This window comes from Lotus japonicus, chromosome 6, assembly GCF_012489685.1.
Source record: "Lotus japonicus ecotype B-129 chromosome 6, LjGifu_v1.2".
Taxonomy (NCBI): Eukaryota; Viridiplantae; Streptophyta; class Magnoliopsida; order Fabales; family Fabaceae; genus Lotus; species Lotus japonicus.
This window is the reverse complement of record NC_080046.1, coordinates 14,240,657-14,261,916: the sequence shown is the minus strand read 5'-3', so window position 1 is coordinate 14,261,916 and position 21,260 is coordinate 14,240,657. Positions and strand designations below refer to the sequence as shown.

Here is a 21,260-nt window from a genome sequence, read left to right as displayed (position 1 = left end):
AGCTAGGCTAGGTCACGTTTCCAGAGTGGACAATCAAGAAGCCAATGAATTGGCACAAATCGCGTCAGGATATATGGTCGATAAATGTAGGTTAAAAGAGCTTATCGAGGTCAAAGAAAAACTAAACCCCTCTAACCTCGACATCCTGGTCATTGACAATATGGCACCTAATGATTGGAGAAAGCCAATTGTCGATTACTTGCAAAATCCTGTGGGTACTACAGATAGAAAGACAAAATACAGGGCAATGAGCTATGTCATCATGGGAAACGAGCTATTCAAGAAAAACATCGACGGAACACTACTGAAGTGTTTAAGTGAAGACGACGCGTTCATAGCGATCTCGGCCGTTCACGACGGGCTATGTGGTGCCCACCAGGCAGGAATCAAAATGAAATGGATCCTATTTCGACAAGGGATGTATTGGCCTACTATTATGAAAGATTGTATGGAGTATGCCAAGAGGTGCCAAGATTGTCAGAGACACGCGGGGATACAACATGTGCCAGCAAGTGAATTACACTCGATCATTAAGCCTTGGCCATTCAGGGGTTGGGCTTTAGACCTAATTGGCGAAATTAACTCGTGTTCTTCTAGGCAGCATAAGTACATCATAGTGGCTATAGATTACTTTACCAAGTGGGTAGAGGCAATTCCTCTACAAAATGTGACCCAGGACACGGTGATCGAGTTCATTCAGAATCACATAGTGTACCGCTTTGGGCTACCTGAGTCACTTACTACAGACCAAGGCACAGTGTTTGTAGGCCAAAAGGTGGCATCATTCGCAGAATCTTGGGGTATAAAACTCCTAACCTTGACCCCCTATTATGCTCAAGCGAATGGTCAAGTAGAAGCGGCCAACAAAACGTTGATCTCCTTGATTAAAAAACATGTTGGTCGAAAACCTAAAAACTGGCATCAAACGTTAGGCCAAGTGCTTTGGGCTTACAGGAATTCACCTAAGGAATCTACCGGAGCAACGCCTTTTCGACTAGCATATGGTCAAGAAGCGGTATTACCAGTAGAAGTATATTTACAGTCATGCAGAATTCAAAGGCAAGAGGAAATTCCAAGTGAAGATTATTGGAATATGATGCTTGACGAATTAGTCAATCTCGACGAAGAAAGACTATTGGTGTTGGATACCTTAACCAGGCAAAAGGATCGCATTGCTAAAGCTTATAACAAAAAGGTTAGAGCTAAATCTTTCATGCTTGGTGATTACGTATGGAAGGTCGTCTTACCAATTGATAAAAAAGATAAACGTTACGGAAAGTGGGCCCCAAACTGGGAAGGCCCTTTTACAGTCGAGAAAGTACTTTTAAACAACGCTTATTCGATTAAGGAATTAGGAGGTAATCGACAAATGACGATAAATGGCAAATATTTAAAAACGTATAAGCCAACATTGCATGAGATAAACATCGAATAAGGAAGTAAAAGAAAATAAATTGCCAAACGCGAGTGTTTTATTGAGTAGAATAGAGCATTACAACTATGGCAAAGAAATTTTAAAAGGGAGGGTTGGCCCTACAACTATTGTATCTGGCCCTAAGAGGCTCTATGCGCCTCAAGACATCCTCTTGTTGGGATTCCAGTCGCGATTTCTCCTGTCGAATATCCAGCTCTTCACGGGCAGTAGAAGAAAGCTTGTCCACCAAGGTTTTCAGAGCTCCCACACTCCCCTCGGGGTCCGCCTGGCTAAGAGCAGCCTTCAACTCTTCAAATTCCTCCATCTTCTCGTCAATCTGGTGTTCAGCAAAGAACAGTCGAGCAGTAAGCTCCCGGTGTTCTTCATATAGAGGTACAGCTTCATGCAGGAGACTCAAGAACTCCTGAAGAGGAATTCTTACCGAGGCAATAATATTCCTCGAAAGAAGTTGGTCAATGAGCCCCGTAAGCTCTTCGGCCAAAGGAAGGAAAGAGTGCAACTCCCAGAATAAGTCTTGATCAAAAGCCAAGTTCCGGATCTGGTTGAGAACACGACGGCTAGCCATGGCTGAAGGGATTTATGAAAGCAGGAAAAGAGTTCTGGAAAAGAAACAAGGGAGAGTTTGGAGAAGTTACTGAAAAGAAGTAACCAAAAACGCTCTATTTATAGGGTAACAACCAAGGAATGCATTAATTAATGGCAATCAGTTGCCAACTCTTCATCTTATGGTTAAAGGCCATGCAGATTACCACCACCATCGTGAATAGCTTTGGCTTTTAATGAACAAAGACTTGCATTGAATCAAGAAAACGTGGTATAAGACTGCAATAAATTGGTTCATTCCCCAGAAACAAAGCGACGACTATGTAAGGGGGCGCAAGGAAGTTTGAACGGTGCAACAGTAAATGAATAGCCGTCAAAATAAATGCGTAGTGGAAGCTGAAAAGACTTGGCAAATTAAACGTCAAATTATATGGCTTAGGTGCCAAAACCATTGTCGAAATATTACACGCAAATTGGCATCGAAAGCCATGGTTAGAATAGTGTCATCATTACATATTAATAAAAGAAAGTCCTACAACAGGGTTTTAAAAGAGTTCAAACAATCAGCAAAGGTGGCAATCTTGGCATCGAGACCCTTCTTCACAGCCTCATCAATCTCCAATTCCTTGATAACCTCTTTTGTCGAGATGATCAGAGCCTTGGAGTCTTTAGTAAGCACATCCAACTGATCCTTCACAGCAGGGCCTTCCTCGACCAAATCAGCTCGCTTTTTCTCCAGTTTGGTAATCTCTCGATGCAGCTCTTCAAGTTTGATGTCGACTTCAGAGATTTCATCTGCGATCAAAACCTTCCTAGCAGTGAACTTCTTGAAGTCCTCTTTCATTGCTGCAACTTGAGCTTTACCAGCAGAGACTTTTGCTTCCTTAAAGCTGACAGCTTGACCAACGTCCTTGACTTGATGAAAGGTGGCTGAAGCATCCACTAAAAAAGATTGAAGGTTAGCCAAAGCAGCAGCCTGTTGAGAATCGAGTCGTTGGCCAAGAAGGAAGACGAGCAATTCCTTAGCAGCATGGCTCGCTTGAGGATCAGCTTGGATCTGGTCGAGGAACCCATTGGCGAAGACAATAGCCTTCAGCCGACCCATACTCTCCTCGATCTGCTGAGAATTGGCTACCCCACTAGATTGAGCAGTCTCAGCAGTGGCATCAGCTTGACGGGGTGGAGAGTCCCATTCCAAGGTGCCATCGAGGAAGCTATCCAAAGCTGCCAGCGGGTCCTCCTCAAATAAAGTGTCGAGCTTTTCACTAGACACATGAGATGAAGAGCCACCCTTGGTTTGAGGCGAAACAGTGGCAGTCGATTTTGGAGGAGGCATAGGGTTGTCATCCTTGCCTGGAAGAGGCTCTGTTTCGCGGATGGGAGAAGTTGCACCCTGAGTTTCGTGCAAGAAAAACCTCTTTAATGCCCTTTCGATAAAGTAAAACGCATATTAGAGGAGTCAACAAAACATGAAAAATATAAAGATACCTGGCAAGCAGAGTCCTTAGAAGGGCTCGAGTTGGTGGAGCTTCTGGAACGGCGAGGAGACTTATGACGAGATTTGCTCCTGACCTTCCTCCTTCCCTCAGACGTGGAGGTCTTTTTAGCTGAGGATGCGGCCTTGGGAGGTTTCTCGACACCTTCAGTTTTGGATTTTGCAGGAATGGGAGCTGGGGAATTCTCACGGGATGGAGGATTGGAAGTAGAGTGCTCATGAACATCAGTCTAAAGGAAACAAAACAAACAAGAGATGACTCAGATTAGGAAACCACGGGTTAAAAATGTCACAAGGTACCCTCGAGAATGGAGAACATACCTGAATGGCGGCGCCGCCACCACCCTCTTTGTCATCGACTTCTGTTTGAGCATCAGATGCCAACTTAGAAGCCCCACTAGGGGTGGAAACACCAACCCCCTTGGCCCTCTTCGGACTGGCCGAAGCAACGGGCTTAGGTTTCCGTTTTCGACTCTGTCGACAAATACGTCAGCCCATAATCCAAGGAAATCGAAAAGGAAAAGGTAAAAGCATGAGGAAAGTACCTTGAGCTTGTCAGCAAGACTGACATCATCATCCTCATCATCATCATCATCATCCTCAATCACGACTGGCTTGTCCTTGGAGGAATGAGCCACTGGGGAAATAACTTGAGGAGCTGGTCGAATAATGACTTCAGCTGCAAACAAAAGAAAAATTAAGAAGTAAAACAGGAAAACCAAGGCCAAGTCGAAGTATTACCTTGACCAATACGCATGTTCAGCGATATGTGGTTGAAGATTTCGACGGGCACATGATACGGAAAGTTCCATAGGTGGTACTTAGTCCAAGTCACTCGCTTTCGAGGAGGTAGAGCTTGATTGGCCAACACATTTATGTTTACATGGTCAACCCATTTAGGCAAGACCGGTGGAAAAGCCAATGCAAACTTACTCGTAGGCAAAGACGGGAACCTAAAGCCAGTTTTTCGAATAACAAAAGATAGACCTTCCTCACCAGGAGGAACCACTAACTTGGATTTCTTGGCTTTAAGTTCCCATTTTTGCCTTAATACTTGGGCTGTTTTCGCAACTGTATCTCGAAGGCGAAGAGTTGGGTAATATACCACACCAAAGAACTCTTGAAAAGATCGAATTTCTGCCAGGTGCATACCTTTGGTCTTCTTCGGATCCTGCTTCTGCAAAAGAAAAGCATCTGTCATGCATTGCAGACAATCAACGAGGGGCTTCGAAATTTGAGCCCAATACTCAGACCACCAGGCTTTGAAAGCATTAGTGGCATAATATGAAGGAGCGTAAGTGAAGGGGCTCAGGTTGAGGAGTCTCTTGTTATAAAACTGAACAGTCGTGTCGAAAACAGAAGCCCTCTTAATAGCTCCGGGGTACAGGACTAGACTCTTGTCAAATAAAGTGTTGGGTAGAACTTGGCTAAGCCCAAACTGTCGAGAAACCAATTGAGGGTTGTAGCCACATAGAGTGTAGTCACTGCTAGCAAAGCCCACAGTTAAAACCCTAGGAGATAAGAGGGTCCTCCAAAGTGTGATGTGGTGCTCCTTGGGCAATGCAGAATCAGAAGCATTAGGATAGGAATTCCTCAGCCAGAAAGGGCCACGAACAGCCTTGCTGTAAGGAGAGAAACTGGAACGGTAGTGCTTCAGCTCGAGAAACATGGTAAAGTACTTCCTGAAATCAGCTTCGAAACTCGACGCATCATAAGCATGGGTCAGGGTCTCGAGCCTATGGGCATCAATCCGGGTGTTAGAAACAGTTGGAGGATTATCTCGTACCGGCAGAAGAGATTCGAAGACTGCATTCAACCAAAGTTGAAACAGCCAGAGTGGTCCAGCCGCATTCAGAGAGACGGTCTTAGTATTCCGGATATCCTCGACAACTTCATTCAGCATTTGATACAGGTTGCCAAGGACGAGCCTAGCCATAGCAAGTTGTCGACCCTCGTGAAGCAGATTGGCTAAAGGCAAAAGCTTGGCAGGTATGCGCAAAGATTTGGTGCAGAAGACATAAGCAGACAGCCAATACAGCAAGAAAGCGACATGTTCAGCATCAGACACCTCACCACTCTCGACATAATGGTCCTTAATGAATCGACTAAAAGAAATGTTGTCAGTAGGAATCGAGATGGGTTTAACAGGAGCAGGTGCAGAGTGATAATCATCACCAATGGGCCACAATCCGGTGATAGCAGCAACATCCAAGAGGGTGGGGGTGATCATACCAAAGGGAACATGAAGGCAATTAGTGGACCTCTCCCAGAAATAAAGCGCACTCAACAGCATAGCAGGGTTATACGAGATTGGAGATCTCGACAGCTGAATCAAGTCGAGAATCCCTACATCCTTCCAGTGTTGTCTCTTATCTTCCTCAACCCTATCTAACCATTTCAGGTAGGCCTTGTCGTTAGCAGAAGGGTTAGGAGGGGCTGAACGAAAGGCTCGTTTTGGGTCAGAAAGAAATGGCATACGGTAAGAGGGTTGAAATGCCAAAATGAGCTCCTCTCCCCTAACGCTAGGGTGAAATGATTCATGTTCTTCGGGGAGACTATTGGGCCTATCATGCTTCACTACTTTCAAAGGACCCAAAATGGCGCGTAAAGTGCCATTAACAGAGAAAGGAATGAGTACCTGGGATTTCCAGATAGCTCTCTTCTCTGCTTCGTTGGGAGGCTCTGGGATTGCCACGCGCTTGGCCTCGTCCAGCTTAAGCTCAGTGGCTAACGGAATGGTTTGCTCAGGATTGGAAGCCATTGAAAGACGCAGTAAGTATTTCAGAGAAGACGGAAGAAGATGAAGTGATGAAGTCTGGAAGAAGAAGTTGAAGGTTGGAGGAAAGAGTAAAGCTTGAACAAGGAATACCAAGAGGGTATTTATAAACAGAAGGGAAAACGGAACCCAAGCCGCATTGAGCAGCAATTTATAAAAATTTGGGGTCCAAGCGATTATTTTATTCGTTAATTCATGTCACCTCTCAACTTTTTGGCATAGGTGAAATCATGGCCCTAAAAAGGCTATAACTGTCAGCTAGTGGAGAAGTCATCAGACGTTATGGCTGCTGATTGGACTTGAAGATCGAATGGTCGAGAGCACAAAGCATTTGAATCGTTGGAATCGAACGGCTGCGATAAAAAATGCTTGGTGTCTTCGAGCTAAAGCAGTCGACAACCAACATTTTTGGGGGGCAACTGTTAAGCCAAAATTACAAGTACTACAATTCTCGACACCATGGTGCAAAAGTGGTTTCTCGACAGAAAGGGTTTGGCGAAGCCGGTAACTCAGCACACGATGTCCCTCAAAGACAAGTTAGTAAAAGCCATAACTCGACACACTCAGAAGATGAAGAAATCTCGATCATCTTAATGGAAGAGGCAGTTACCGAATAACAAGCAACTACAAGCACGTGCGTACACCCACGATGCCACAAATAGCAACGGTTGCCCACGACTCAGAACCATCCACGTGGCAATAGAGTCACGTGCGCGAAGACCATCGGTTAAACGTGGGGTATGACGCCAAAATTCAAAACCCACGAAGCCATCGTACATCCAAGAAAAACCGCCAAGAACATGGGCAGAAAGAACACTATAAATAGAGGAAGCGGCAGCAGAAGAAGAGGTTCCCAACTAAAAACTCTGAAAATTCACCAAAAGCTCTAAACGTCCGCATCAATGAGACTTCGAGAGCAGAACGTGATGATGGAGGAGTATGTTGCAGAACCAACGCTTTAGTTTCCCTGCATTTCAGTTTGTTGATTTCCAGTTCTTGTGTGTAGCTTGTTTTGTCGAAATTTGCTTTCATGTTATTTTAGTTTGCTTGACTGTTTTGTAATCGACTCATATTCAATAAAGTCTAGTTTCGTTTGAGTTGTTTATTGTTGTCGAGAATACACTCGTTCACACACTACACTTTGGCAAAGCGTTTTCTCAAAAGGACCCCGAATCTAAACTTCCTTTAGTCGAACTAAGAGGATATTTGTTTACCAAAAATCCGTGTAAACAGACTCACTCCTTAATATGACAGTTCACTTATGATATAAGTATGGTGGTAAGAATCAGAGCACCTTTGATACGAACAACGGACCAATAACACTTATTGGAGCTTTTCTACTAGAAACAACACTAGATAAGCAAGGCTCCAATGAGTGTTATTTGATTCGCATTCAAACGGGCTCTTAATATATTATCTAGTCTCATTCATCCATTGATATGATCATATGATACTTCTATGGAAGATTTCTATAATTCATGTAAACCGAAACCGCATTAAAAGCTTCACAGATTTAAATGGGTCGCCCTTTTCATCATACAGAGGGACTGATCGGAATCCTGATTTCAGCTCCGAGACAGGCAAACACGTCTGTCCACCTAACTCATCTTTTCCATGGCTATCATGCTCTCGAACATCTATACGGAGCAGAGCCAGCTCTGGAACAGTCAAAGGGAAATCAAACTCCTCATTCCACACAGGAAACCAATTATTTGAAATTTCCTCTGTTTTCTTCTTGGCTATATCAGCAGGGACTCCAATAATACAAACCTGTTATATGAATTGATTAAATGCATGGGACAAGTATAATAACTTTTATTGTGTCATCTTTTTCAGATTCCAGCAAATATCAACAACACACTTGTACAATGTCAAACTATAGACTGATCAAAAGTACATAAACCCCCTTTAGAATAATTCTTGCGTGATTGTATTTGTATATCTATTTAATAGAGCTAATCAAAATATTAAAGTAATACTAGAATAACTTTACCATGTTTTGATGCCTTTTCTATTATTATTTTAACGTATCTTGGTTGTTCCCATAAATACTGTGATCATATAAAAATTGCTGATCCCTTAAATAGAATGAAATGCAAGTTGAAAGGGACAGTTAAAAACAGTTAAAGGATTTTTGACAATGAAGAATCAGCCAAGTAAATAATGTTGCAGCATATTGAAAAGAATCTCTAAATACCAACAAATGTTTAACTATGCCACAGGAAGATTAGTGTTCCTGATATGCCATACATCATTATCCAACGCACCTTTACGTATAAATCTGGTGGTGAGTACGTATCGAAGTGTGTTTGGCTGAAATCTGAGCACCAACCACTTCCCATATAGACTTTCACCTACATGCAGACAGAGACTTAATTTCAGAAAGGCCATCAAACTAATTGATTTCCCTTTAGAAAATAGTATCTCACCGTTAATGTTTTCATCACTGGCAATGTTCTTTCAGGATCAAAAACCTCATTACGTGGACCTTTTTCAATTAGAAAGTCAGGCTTTTTCACATAACCACACCCTCCATTTGCTCTAAACATCCCTTGCATGAACCAGAGTGATTTGCCATACCCCTAATAAAGAAAACTACACATTAGAAGGTCAGTATCGTTGATGAAGATTGAGTGCTTTGTGAACGAATTTTAGATAACTGCCTTTTGAATTGCCCAACCTCCATCACTATCATGTAATTATCAAAGTACGAACTGAAATAAATAAAAAAGTTAAAATGATAACTTGAAAGCAGAATTGATAGATTGGAGAAATGAATTGGGGAAACTTTATTGATTAGGAACCCTAATTCCCAAATAGGAATCAGAGAAACAGATACAGGTGAGTATTTCGAGAGACTCACTCTCTCCCAACAACGAACAACTAGAATGAACTAACTAACTAACTGAATAACAGTTCCTCTATTTATACATTTGAATACTAACTTTAATTTCCCTTCACTCGAAGACAGTTATTCTAACCCCTCTAACCACTAACTGACTTACACACTCTCTTTACCCCTCCTCTGGTAAACCTTTGTGATAAGAGGTCTACCCCGAGAGCTATCAAGGGTATAACACAAATATATATATCTATCATTTATCAACAATAAACTATCTAAGATATTCTTCATATTGAAAATGCATGATGATGAAGGAAAGAAATATAGCATTAGCAGTGATTGTCACTGGTCCTAGTGATCATTTGCAACAAATGAAAAAATGTAGATGGACGCACACAACTTTGAAATACTGTTTCAATAGGCATGCAACATTGCTTCACAACAAAGCATAGTCCAACGATGTAATGTTGAGTCACTAGTTTCCTGCTTGAAAGTCCACATAAACAAAAGGAAAAAGAACTAATGGTTGTACTTGTACCCCAAAAAATAAGCACCAAAACATATTAAGTAGAATGCATGAAGACTGAAAAAAAAATTAAAATTAAAAAAAAATAAACAATTTATTTTCAAAACAGCCGTGGTGATGAGTCCCAAACCTGCATGTTAAATGCAACCATTTGAGCTCCATACATCCACCCTATGTGTGGCTTGTAATTTGAGGAGTCGAGGCGGGTTCCCTTTGGATACACTCTGAGAATATTCGTCTGGGTAAACCTGGAAAATGGTATTATGTTTTATAGTTTGAAGGTTTTTAAGCTATTAAAATACTAAAGATCTTTTGCATTTACCCCTACCAAGTTTTGCAAATAGAAAACTACCTAACAATATCATCTCCGTAAGACTCGGAACACTTTTCAAGTGCATGTTCGCTCAAGCTCAAGCGCCTAACTTGACCAACAACTTTTAATTCATCCTGTACATCACCCTTCGGTTTTCCAGCACGGATTGTAATCAAGCGTTTATATTCAGGTGCACACTGCAGGTCCGGGGAAGATGATTCTTTGTCAGCTTATCAAATAAATCAAATGGCACTAGATTGTAATCAAGCGCTTATATGGTATCCAGTTAGAACGGAAAAGATGACATTAACATGCAGAACAAATAAAATAAATCAAATGCCACTTGCAAGTAGTTAAGATTTAGGTAAAAGGCAATAGTAACGTTCATGATGTAAATTTTTTCGATGTGGAAGAAAATATGCAAATAAATTTCCGGCTCTACACTCACCTTGTCATCAGTTTCTAGTTCATCAGTAAGGTCTGGGGAAGATGATTCTTTGTCAGCTAATTCCTTTTCATTGTCCTTGTCATCACATTGCTTGGATTCAAGATATTCTTTTGGTGGTTTGGTTGATATAAGAATTCTACCTTTCAATGATTCTGGTGTGGGGAATTCCATCAGAGAATCTGCCTCAGGATAGTAAAGCAATTCTCCAAATATTTGAGTTACCATCTACACATAAATAATAAGATGGAAATTCACATTCAACACCTAGCAAAGTAGGACCTGAAATAAATCCTTGATGTAGGAAGTAAAAGGGAGACCTACCTCTGCAACTTTAGCTTGAAGATCTGGAGTAAGGTGATCTTCAAAAGTTATAATGAGTGGGTAATGAGATTTAACAAAAGCATACTCTTTTATGGACTTCAAACATTGAAGAAGTGAGACGGGAGTGGTAAGAGTCCTGCAAGAATTCAGAAAAATGTGCATAAGTGGTTTTATAAGGTTTCATAGAGAGTGCCTCACAAAAGATATGAAAAGGAAAATCGTCCTATGTTATGAGATTGAACCAGGGATCAGCTAGCACCTTCCATGAAGTACATCGATGTCATCTTCAGTTGAATTTGGCCATAAATCTAGTTCAATTACTCGCACACCTCGTTGCAAAGCCTCTATGATTGGCACATCACTGCAGTCACTACTCAGTTGATTCCCAGTAAGATAGGAATTGTGGCCAGTAAATATAAAATAATGTGATAATGGAGCATTCATATCATGATGTACCTGAAATAGGACATCATTTGTATTGTTAAAAGGAGACATAAACCATTGCTTGTTTGCTTTCATTTAGAAAACATGCATCAAAAGTACGCTCCATTAAAAAGGAAGACAGCATATATATGCAGAAGCATAAGGCACTACAAAATTTGCCAAAAAATAAATGAACACACAAGACACCACTAATCTTGAACTCGAAAAAGAGATAGCTTAGATAATCTTCTCAACAAGTATTTTATGGGAAAAATAATCAAATTATTAGCAACGATTATGAGTCTTTTAAACAAAAACTTCTTGCATAAGTTGAAATGAACTTCAACACTTGAATGATTTCAGGTCACTCATCTAACTTCTACTTGAACGCATGTATATTATAAGGGGTAAGGACGTTTTCCTTAGTTATGAACCAGAACCAAGTAAAATATAACTTTAAACACTCCCATAAGCAAAAAGCTAATCCTAACCGCCCAGCACTTAGTTGAGGACTAGAAGTAATACACAGGACAAATTAACGGTAAGGAAGTTGGGTTATTTATGTAAGTTAATTAGTTTAGTTAGTTGTTGATAGATCAGTGAGTTATGAAAGTTTTTTGCAGTTCACATTGCACTAACTTCTCTTGTACAATCATCAGTTCAATTAAAAGCAAACTCATTTTTTGCCTCTTATCAAATCCATTATGGTATCAGAGCTCTCTCAAGAGAACTTTGAAAAACCTACCACCGTAGCCAACCACTATCCTTATACCAGAGCTCCTCCATGTCCTTTTACATACACCCGAATGAGAACCCATCTATGATCTTAGTTTCGCTTGCACTTTCAAACTCTACTTGCCAATGCTGGTCTTGCTCAATAAATATGATTCTACCCACCAAAAACAAGATGGGATTTGTCAACGAAAGCATCCCATTGCAAGCACCTGAGAACCCAGTTATTCCTTTTTGACAGCAATGCAATACCATTGTCAAGAGTTGGTTGATCAAGTCCATGAATGTAAGATATTTCAATTAATCTTGTGAAGAGACAAAGCATTTAATGTAATAAACCACAACCGCTAATTTCTCAATCAATAACAGTTTTTTTTATAGGCAAATGTTAGTTGTTAGTAAATTAGTATAGATTATCCCTCCTCAGAGTTCGAACCCTGACCCTTCACCTACAATTACCTTAGCTCAACCATGTGAGCTACCCACCCCACCCCACCCCTTCTCAATCAATTATAGTGATGAATTACTTTAGCCTATAGAGTTACTCTCTCAGAGAACCAAATCCAAGTCTATAAGTAAAATTTTTTTGTACGTGTCAAATTGCTCTCGTAATTCTGACCCGGGTATGGTGAAGACCAAAGGTCCCCCAAGAGTGCGGCTTCTACGAATCAAACTATCTCCAAGTCTATAAGTATAAACATAATTCACAAAAATCTCCATGTATATTAAAATTATAACCATAAATAACAAAACTAATGTCAAAATCATTATAGTTTTTTTTTTTAATTTTATCAAATCTATCAACAAAGTTCAACAAAATTTTAGACAATCATCATTACTACTACCTGAGTTAAATCAAAATTGATCCAAACAAGGAAAGAGGGAGAGAGTGTGTGTATTAACCTGGGATTTCAAGGGGCCATTGAAATCATGGAGGAACAAGAAATGGAAGAACTGGCGAAGGGTGAGTCCACGTGAATCCACAGTTTCGTGATGCAGTTCAGGCAATTCCGAGAGGATCCGTTGGACATCGGATGGCTCGCAACCAACCTCGCCCTGGTGCTCGACCAGGAAACGGAGGAGGTGATCGGCGGACATGAAGGATTCGCCGGCGGCGAAATCGGAGAAAGCTCGTTGGACGTCGGGCGGTGGACCCGGTTCGGCGACGGTGAACTTCCTGTTGAAGCAGCTGAAGACCGAGTAGTTGTGTGTAGTGGCCATTGCGAAACTGATGAAGAGGTTTGTTTGTTACAGTGAATGAGGTATTAAAAGAGAAACAATGGTGGCGGTTGAAATTGAAATGAATGGATGAGAATGTGTTGCAGAGAGAAGAAGAAGAAGAAGGAAAGTGATGGTGTGTGTGGTTGAAGCGGAACCAATGGTGACTCTGTTTATAGTTATTGTCTTCAACCACCACAATAACAATCATTTTCCATTTTTGTTTTTGGATAGTAAAAACTAGAAAGTGTTTTTTTAACATTTTAGTGGATAACCTATATTGTATAAGTTTATACAATCATGTTTAATACGATGTACCAGACGACTCTTTTATCGAAATAAATAGGCATTATAATAAAAAAAAATGTATCACTTTACAAGTTTAAACTGTGTTTATTACGTAACTAAACAAATCAATTTATTCTATGTGGGTAACTTTCTCATAAAAATTATTCTCTATACACATTATTGAGTGATTGAACATTCGATTAAATGTTGAATAACCTCAGTAATCCTATCCACCAATGTTGGATATAGTTTTTTTTTTTAAAGAAATCTAAATAAGGACATACATAAAGCTAGATTTACCAATTCCCCCCCCCCCCCCAAATAAAAATGATTTTAGAAAATAACTAAGTATAATACTTGGAATAAGGTCAAATTTTTTGTTGGTTAAATTACTTTAATTTAACTCAACTTTTTTTTTCAAATGTTACCAAAAAATTAATTTTACTGGAAAAATTAATTTCACTATGACAAGCATTGGTTTGATTCTCCTTTTAGCGAGTGTCATGATCTTTTGTTGAAGGATTCAGGTCCTAGTCCCGAACCGAGTGCTGCTGCTAGCCTGTCTTAGGGCTTGGGGTTTTCCTTCCCCTCATTGTAACCAAAAAAAAAAGAAGTGAGAAAAATATAAAGTTATGAATATTTTATCAATTTTAAATAAAATGTGGGAAGTGACAGTTCCTCTCAACAGATGATATTTCTGAGATTTAAATTTATGTCAACAATCTTAGAGCATCCACAACCAACTTGAAGGCACAACTATGGTGCAAAGCCAAAGCAGCCTTAAAAATAAAAAAAACAAAGACAGAACTTATGAGAAATTGAAATCTCGATAGAAAATTGGTAAGATAAGTGTTTTTTTTTTAATATTTAGGAGCGTGAACTTTTGCAACTTCGATAGAGGCATAGAGCCCATAAGCTTGGAAAATAGTAAAAGCAACATCAAATTATAATATCATATGTGCTTTGAGAGCAACTATTCAAGACCCGGATAAAGCTGTGTCGGTGCTCATGCTTAACTTTTTTTCGCTTTTGTCTATCTTTAAGTTTAATTTGTTTGAAGTGGATTTGGATTTGAGCTACTAGCTTGTTTTGTATTGCATATGTGTGGTGTTCTCTAGGGTTTGATTTCTTTCTTTTATAAGTATATCGTTTGGTTTCATGGGGAGATTTAATTGTTTGCCTATGATAATTGGATTTGTATTGGCTTTTGCTCCCCTATTTTCATGAGAGGATTGTTCGAAGGTTTTCTAATTTAATAAAATTTCTGTTGTAAAAAAAAAATATCATTTGGTTTGGCTTAGGGCCTTAATCAATCCTACATGACATTGAAAAGATAAAAAACAACTATGTCCTTGCTTACAACAGCTCTTTGCCTTAAACAATATTTTGCTATTTTATGTCCATTAGACCATGCTTTGGTGGAAATTACTTTGAGTGATTTATGATTATTTTTTTTTATCTTTCATTTATTAACATATTGATAATTAAAAGAAGAGGGAAAAAACTGATTTATATAAATGTTTCCCAATACACACTCAAACCCATTTACATCCTCCGCCCCTGCCATTGTCGAGTTTCTTTGCAAAGATATTTTCCATTAGTTAGTTGTCCTTTTAGTCTTCCTCTTATAGCCAAAAAATTCACTTACATCAACTAAAATGTTTACCAATGTATAAAAAATTAGGAACCAAACTAAACAAAATAAATTTTGGGAGCTAACCAAACCATATATTTTCTATATTATTGAGATGAGAAATATATTTAAGATAGTTGTATTTTATACTTGCAGGTAGAAAACTTGCCATGACAAAATTTTAGAAAAACAGAGAGTGACATATTTAAGCTATCTGTACAGAATGGGATGTCTGAGTCTCCTAATCTTTCTTGTCATAGATGATTTCATTTATCTCATCATCTGCTTCTTCCCTAATGGCTTCTTCCTCTTCGACACCTCAAGCTAAGGTTCCCCAAATCCAATAGAACTGGACCAGAAGTTGCAGGCACAGGTTTGACATTGTTTGAAGTTGCAGGCAATGGTTTGACATTGTTTGGAGTTGGCCTATAAGTTGCAGGCAGAGTCTTGGCCATGTTAACAATATTCCTGATGTCCCTTGTACTTTGTTTATAAGAGATTGAGTTTTCCTTTTTGTAATAGACAGCTTGAGCCTCATCTTTCAATTCCTTAACTAAGTTCTTTAAAAACCATGGGTGAGACTTGATTTCTTTGATGGTGATTCTCTGCAATGTAATTTAGTATAGTTTCAATATACACTACTTATGGCAAAAAAATTAAATCAACACAAACTATGAAATGCTGCTCATAAGCTAGACACATGATTTGAAAGAAATTTCTTTTCAAGCCAACGCAATTAGAGGGTTGTAAATAACAGTCTACAACCACAATGGCGGCTGCAACTTAACGGGTTTTGGAATTCCCGCAATGCAGCGAAAGGCACAACCACTGCAATTTTAAACCATGAATCAGATTATGCCTACAATTGCAGCCGTATCAACTGCATTTGTTTGTAATTTCTCAAATCATGATGCAATTGCAACCGCAAGCACAATTTAGAACTAGGGATCGACATGTACATACCTTTGCCGGATTTGCCACAAAAATGCGAGATATTAGATCTTTACAGTCTTGAGATATGTGAACATAGTTGGGGATCTTGTATTGAACAGCCAGAATTCGCTGCATAAAATAGTAGGCAGTTAGGAGGAGCAGACACCAATTGAGAATTTTTAAGATGGTAAAGAAGAAATTAAAAGCAAATTACATTCATAATTTTCTTGAAATTATGATTATTCTCTTCGTCATCAAATGGAAATGCTCCCACCAGCATTACATAAAGTATCACTCCACAGGACCATACATCTGCTAGCTGAATAAGCATAAAACAGAATGATTAATTAACCAAGAAAATTAACAGAGAAAACTCACTTACACATTCTTTACTATTTAACTCTTAACATAGATTTAGTCACCCACCACTTGAACCTCTGAAAGTTTTAGAAACTATATAATTACCTTTCCATCATATTCTTTGCCAGAGAAAACCTCAGGTGCAATGTACTTTGGAGTTCCAATCATTGATTTAGGCCTTGAATGGAGTAGATATGACTAGAAATATAAATTAAAGAAGCTTATAAGAAATAAAGTTATCAAAATTTTAATTTACACATTTTTAGTTACTTATTTAAAGGCATTCAACAAATTAGCCAAATCGAACCTTAGAATGACCAAAATCACAAATTTTAAGCTTTATGCCATCCACTAAAATGTTCTCCAGTTTAAGGTCTCGATGACATATTTCCTGCAAAAGATAAGGCAAAAAATTAGATTTCGGTTAATATTGTACACTGAGACAAGTAATCCATTCTCAGAAAAATATTTCCAATTACCTTGTAGTGACAATAGCTAACTCCTGAAATGATCTGTTGGAAGAAATATCGAGCCTGAAATATTTATAGTTCATAACAAGAATGAGAAACAAATTACAGTTAAGCATTTTGTTTATGAAATTGTTGCTAAAAAAAATTAAAACGGAAACGTATAACACTGTGCATTAATTAATTAGTTATTATATTATGATTGCAGGGTCAAGATCATTTGTCCAAATGATGTCTCATTGATCTGTTCGAGTAATAAGATTGTTTCATATCAATTTAAAAACACTCATGTAAGTTACTGATGTATTTCAATCCATGGTTGGAGTATATACAATCAAATAGAAATGCAAGAGTGTCTTTGATTACATTTTTATAAAAAATTTACAAATTCTTTAAAAAAAAGTTGATATTGCAAGTTCTCAAAAGTTGTTCTTCAAAACAGTTTTATTTTCTGTTCTTGTTTTTAAAACTAAAGTACCAAAAATCCTTGACATGTTTTCTATTTCAGTTTTTGTTATTAAATTATAGGTTGTTCAACATAGTTTAGGTTTTAAAAAAAAATAGTTTTTTTCCTTTCTTCTATCAAAAAAACAAATTAATTTTGAAAATTGATTTTGAAACCCGTTCTTAAATTCTGAAAAAGAAACCAAACAAATGACAAATTTTAGTTACAAAGAGGAAAGTTATAAAAGTGAAAGTTTGATGCATAAAAACAAGAGTTTGTAGTTAAAATAAAAGAGTGGGTGAGAATAAGAGAACAAACTTCGTCTTCACATATTCGTCCACGATTGCAAATATGGTCAAACAGATCTCCTCCCGGTGCATACTCCAATACTATTGCAATATGTGTTGGAGTTAAAACTACCTGCAAATTAAGTTCAAATTTTTAATTATTTAAGATTTTAAAAATTATTTAATTAAATATAATTTGAGTCCCGATTTTCAAATATACATACCTCCTTGAACCCAATAATATGCGGATGGCAGAGATTTCTATGGTTCATAATTTCCCTTTCAACATACTCCTTAATCTGCAAAAACAAAAAATTAAATTTGTTTTATAAAAAAAGGCTAGACATAGAAAAAGCATGTTACGAGGTTGGGCACATAAGTGAAATAATACCTTGTCACCCCTTGGCATGTATTTTACTGCAACAAGGTGTTTGGTTTCTTTGTGCCGCATGAGTCTTGTCACCCCGTGAAATCCCTCACTTATATCCTTCACAAGCTCATAGTTCTCCATGTTCTTGGTTTTGTTCTTCTTCAAACTTCACAATAACCCTACTAGACCAGTGTAAGATTACTGATGAATGAATAAACTAATGGATATGGTGGTTGGAGTTGAAGACTATATATGATACGCAATTCAAATTATTTATAATTTGAAACTAAATATTCGGTAAAACTAATTAGATGTTTTTAGTTTAAAATAGAAAATTAAATAGATAAAAAATATTCATCTTACTTCCGAAAATTGCTTTCTTAGATCAAAAGGAATAAATTAGTTTAGATTTTCGTTTGTAAATCTATCCCTATAGATATAATTGTAACAAACATCATCTTGTCGTTATCAACTTATTCCGATCATGTATTATCATATATATATTTGTTACATGTGTACCAATATTCAAATTAATTTTTCTCTCTCTCAAAATAATAGCTCAAGTGGTAAGAGTTAAGAAACATGTATATTATGTAAGAGGTGCAAGATGAATTCCTAGAAGGTGAAATTTATCTTTTCGAAAAAAAAAATCTTTTTCCCAGCAGATATTACTTCATACAATACCCAACTAAAAAATCACTTTTTTTGTGCTTCCAAAAGTTAAAAATAAAAAAATCATATTTTTTTAAATAAAGATTTGTTAATTGATTTTTTCCTAAAAAAGATCAAATCACACTAAACACTTTTCATTCATCAATGCTAGAATTCAAATCAAGTTATAAGAGAATATATTCATTAATCTCAAATCTTATTATTTTATTGAGTTCCAAAAAAAAATCTTATTATTTTACTTTTTTTCCCACATAATCCAAATCTAGCTAATGGAGAAAATATATTTTATTCTCTTACTTTTTTTTTATTAGTATGCGTTTCAACAAGAAACCTTTGGTCAAATAAAGTAAGATTAGATTTGGCAGTACCCCATTCATCTTTTTAGGGTCGACAAGAGTTTTTTTTTTTAATTGCTCACAATTATGACCTACGTACTGTGATGAAAGTTAAAGATCATGTAAAGAGTGTGTTTTCTAGAAATTGAACTCGAAGAGATTTTTTAATCTTATGAAGATCTATGAAAAAGAACAGGAATTCTAAGTTATTTTCACTGTAAAAAGTGTTTCAACTTGCTCTTTATCTCAAAAAGTAGCTCAAGTGATAAGATCTTAGAATATATTGGTGCAGAGATATATATGATTGATTCCTGCAAAGCATAAAAAATCCCCTCCCCTGGAAATAATTGGCCGATTGAAAAACACTTAATCATTCTTTCCAAATAAAAAACAAAAATTCTGGCTTGTGCTCGACTAATTAAGAACAAAATATAGGTAAAACCTTAATCTGAAAAAACAAATAGGAGAGAAAGAAAGATCACGTACGATGGGGAAACTACAGGGGATCGATGCTGAGTTAAGGGAAGAGTATGGTGCTGGTAGCAGACAGATTGCAGGAGATGGTGGCGAACACTCACGGTGGCTATGGAGTTGCCTGGTGTGGTGGGGCCTAAAAGTTAAAAGAATGAAATTTTATAGCATATGGCAGGCTGTAGTTAGTTGTGTTAGAATAGAGAGGAATAATATTTGAGTCCAAGAGTGTATTCTTTTGTTTCCTATGTGCGGTGCCACCTTTAATAAAATTTGATTTGATAAGATTCATTATGATAAAACTGATGAGTTTGATAAATTAAGGCTTAATCCTCAAATTAGTCCATGTTTTTATGTCGCCGTCTGAACTAGGTTCCTGACTGGAAAAATTTGTGGATTAAATCTCTATCTTTAAAAAACGTATGGAGCCAGTCCTCGTCGTAGTCCGGAGCTCCGGCGAGTGATGAAATGACACACTGACGGGATTAATAAAGTCTACGTGGAATTTAAAAAAAAATCAATTATTAAAACATGATGTCGATTTTTTCTTTGTTTTTTAATTCAAAATCAGATTGTTTAGTTTTAAAATTATATATTAATAAAAAAACCTTAATCTTTTTTCAGAAATCTGAATCATTCTTCATCCCCTTCATCATATCATCTTCTTCATGTTCTTCCTAGCCGCCACGACGCCACCCCAACCGCCAACAAACTCCAAAACGTCAACCTAGAAAGAAGGGGTTTTGGCTGGGCTTGAAGAGAAAGAAAGAAGGGATCTTTCTAGGATTTGTGGGTGGTGGTTCTGTTCTACGAAAATTCAGAGAAAGGGGGAAGGTAGAGTGGTTGTCGTTTGACGGAGACAGATTATGGGTCACTGGGGGAGATCCAATGGTGGTTTCTGGGCATGTGTGGTGGTGGGTGAGGAAGGAGGAGAGCTTCGTTGGTTCCTCTACAGATTCATACGAATCGAGACCTCCATTCACACCTCCATCACCATCGAGCCCTCTTAATCACCATCCTCTTTCTCTGCCCTTCGATCTCCCTCTCAGTTGTCTCGTAATTTTGATTCACTGATCTGGTTGCAGATGGGGGTTGGGGTTTTGGTTGGGGGTGGGGTTCAGGTTGCAGGTGGGGGTTGCGGTTGCAGGTGGTGGTGGGGTTTTCATGGGTCCTTTGATGATGAAGAAGAAGCAGATGAAGGAGGACGAGATGATGTGATGATTTCTGGGTTCAATCAAATGACTGTGTTCTTTGTTTTTTATCTGAGATGTTTACGATCTGGAAATTTTGGTTCATGTTCGATAAAGTTGGATATTTACAATCTGGAAATTTACGACATGGAAATCTACTTCAGTTCATGTTGGATAAAGTTGGTTTTGCCTTGGCTGTAAATTTTGGATAATGATGTAAAGTGATGTTTCATATTCAAAATTTATGTACAAGGAAATCAGTAGTGGGCACCAAACCTTCAATTTTTACTTGTATATTAAGTTCTTATAGTTCCAGTTTTTTTTTCCTGTAATGGAGATTCTTGTGATTTTGGGAATTTGTAGGATCTTAAACATGACAGATTCAAAACTAGCATTGAGGTTAATTTGAGGGAATTTAATTTTGTTAATTTAATTATGTTTAGTTTTGTTAATTGGTTTTATTTTTGTTAATTAAATTAAAAAAAATTGATGTGTTATTTAATTTTTTTTCTAAAACCCACATAAGCATCATTAATACAGTCAGCAGGTCAAATCATCACTCGCCGGAGCTTCGGGCTCCGATGAGGACCGACTCAATACGTTTTTAAAAGATAGAGATTTAATCCACAAATTTTTCCGGTCAGGGACCTAGTTCAGACGGCGACACAAAGACAGGAACCAATTTGAGAATAAGCCATAAATTAATTATCATAATGAGGGCTTTGTAGTCTTTGTCT

The 21,260-nt window shown here is 37.8% G+C and overlaps 3 protein-coding genes across 4 annotated transcripts; all 3 read right to left on the bottom strand.

Moving 5' to 3' along the window:
- Positions 1-2,433: 2,433 nt before the first annotated feature.
- On the bottom strand, positions 2,434-7,337 carry LOC130722314 (uncharacterized). Its single transcript, XM_057573001.1, has 2 exons — positions 4,019-7,337; positions 2,434-3,947 (listed from the first exon to the last, which is right to left on the bottom strand). The coding sequence occupies exon 1, from the start codon at positions 6,232-6,234 to the stop codon at positions 4,171-4,173; it is 2,064 nt and encodes a 687-aa protein (XP_057428984.1). The 5' UTR covers positions 6,235-7,337; the 3' UTR covers positions 2,434-3,947; positions 4,019-4,170.
- A 121-nt stretch (positions 7,338-7,458) lies between these two features.
- Positions 7,459-13,235, bottom strand: LOC130722315 (phosphoinositide phospholipase C 6-like). The gene is made up of 9 exons (XM_057573002.1): positions 12,758-13,235; positions 10,959-11,155; positions 10,700-10,835; positions 10,379-10,603; positions 9,970-10,127; positions 9,748-9,865; positions 8,679-8,831; positions 8,517-8,603; positions 7,459-8,019 (listed from the first exon to the last, which is right to left on the bottom strand). The coding sequence occupies exons 1-9, from the start codon at positions 13,073-13,075 to the stop codon at positions 7,726-7,728; spliced, it is 1,686 nt and encodes a 561-aa protein (XP_057428985.1). The 5' UTR covers positions 13,076-13,235; the 3' UTR covers positions 7,459-7,725.
- Positions 13,236-15,120: 1,885 nt separating this feature from the next.
- On the bottom strand, positions 15,121-19,581 carry LOC130722316 (serine/threonine-protein kinase SAPK7-like). 2 transcript variants are annotated; one of them, XM_057573004.1, is made up of 10 exons: positions 19,349-19,581; positions 17,877-18,037; positions 17,710-17,784; positions 17,517-17,618; positions 16,766-16,819; positions 16,594-16,677; positions 16,392-16,484; positions 16,141-16,245; positions 15,957-16,055; positions 15,121-15,598 (listed from the first exon to the last, which is right to left on the bottom strand). In XM_057573004.1, the coding sequence occupies exons 2-10, from the start codon at positions 17,994-17,996 to the stop codon at positions 15,287-15,289; spliced, it is 1,044 nt and encodes a 347-aa protein (XP_057428987.1). In that variant the 5' UTR covers positions 17,997-18,037; positions 19,349-19,581; the 3' UTR covers positions 15,121-15,286. The 2 variants fall into 2 exon arrangements, with proteins under 2 accessions (XP_057428987.1, XP_057428986.1); XM_057573003.1 differs by having other exon boundaries at positions 17,877-18,034.
- Positions 19,582-21,260: the final 1,679 nt, after the last annotated feature.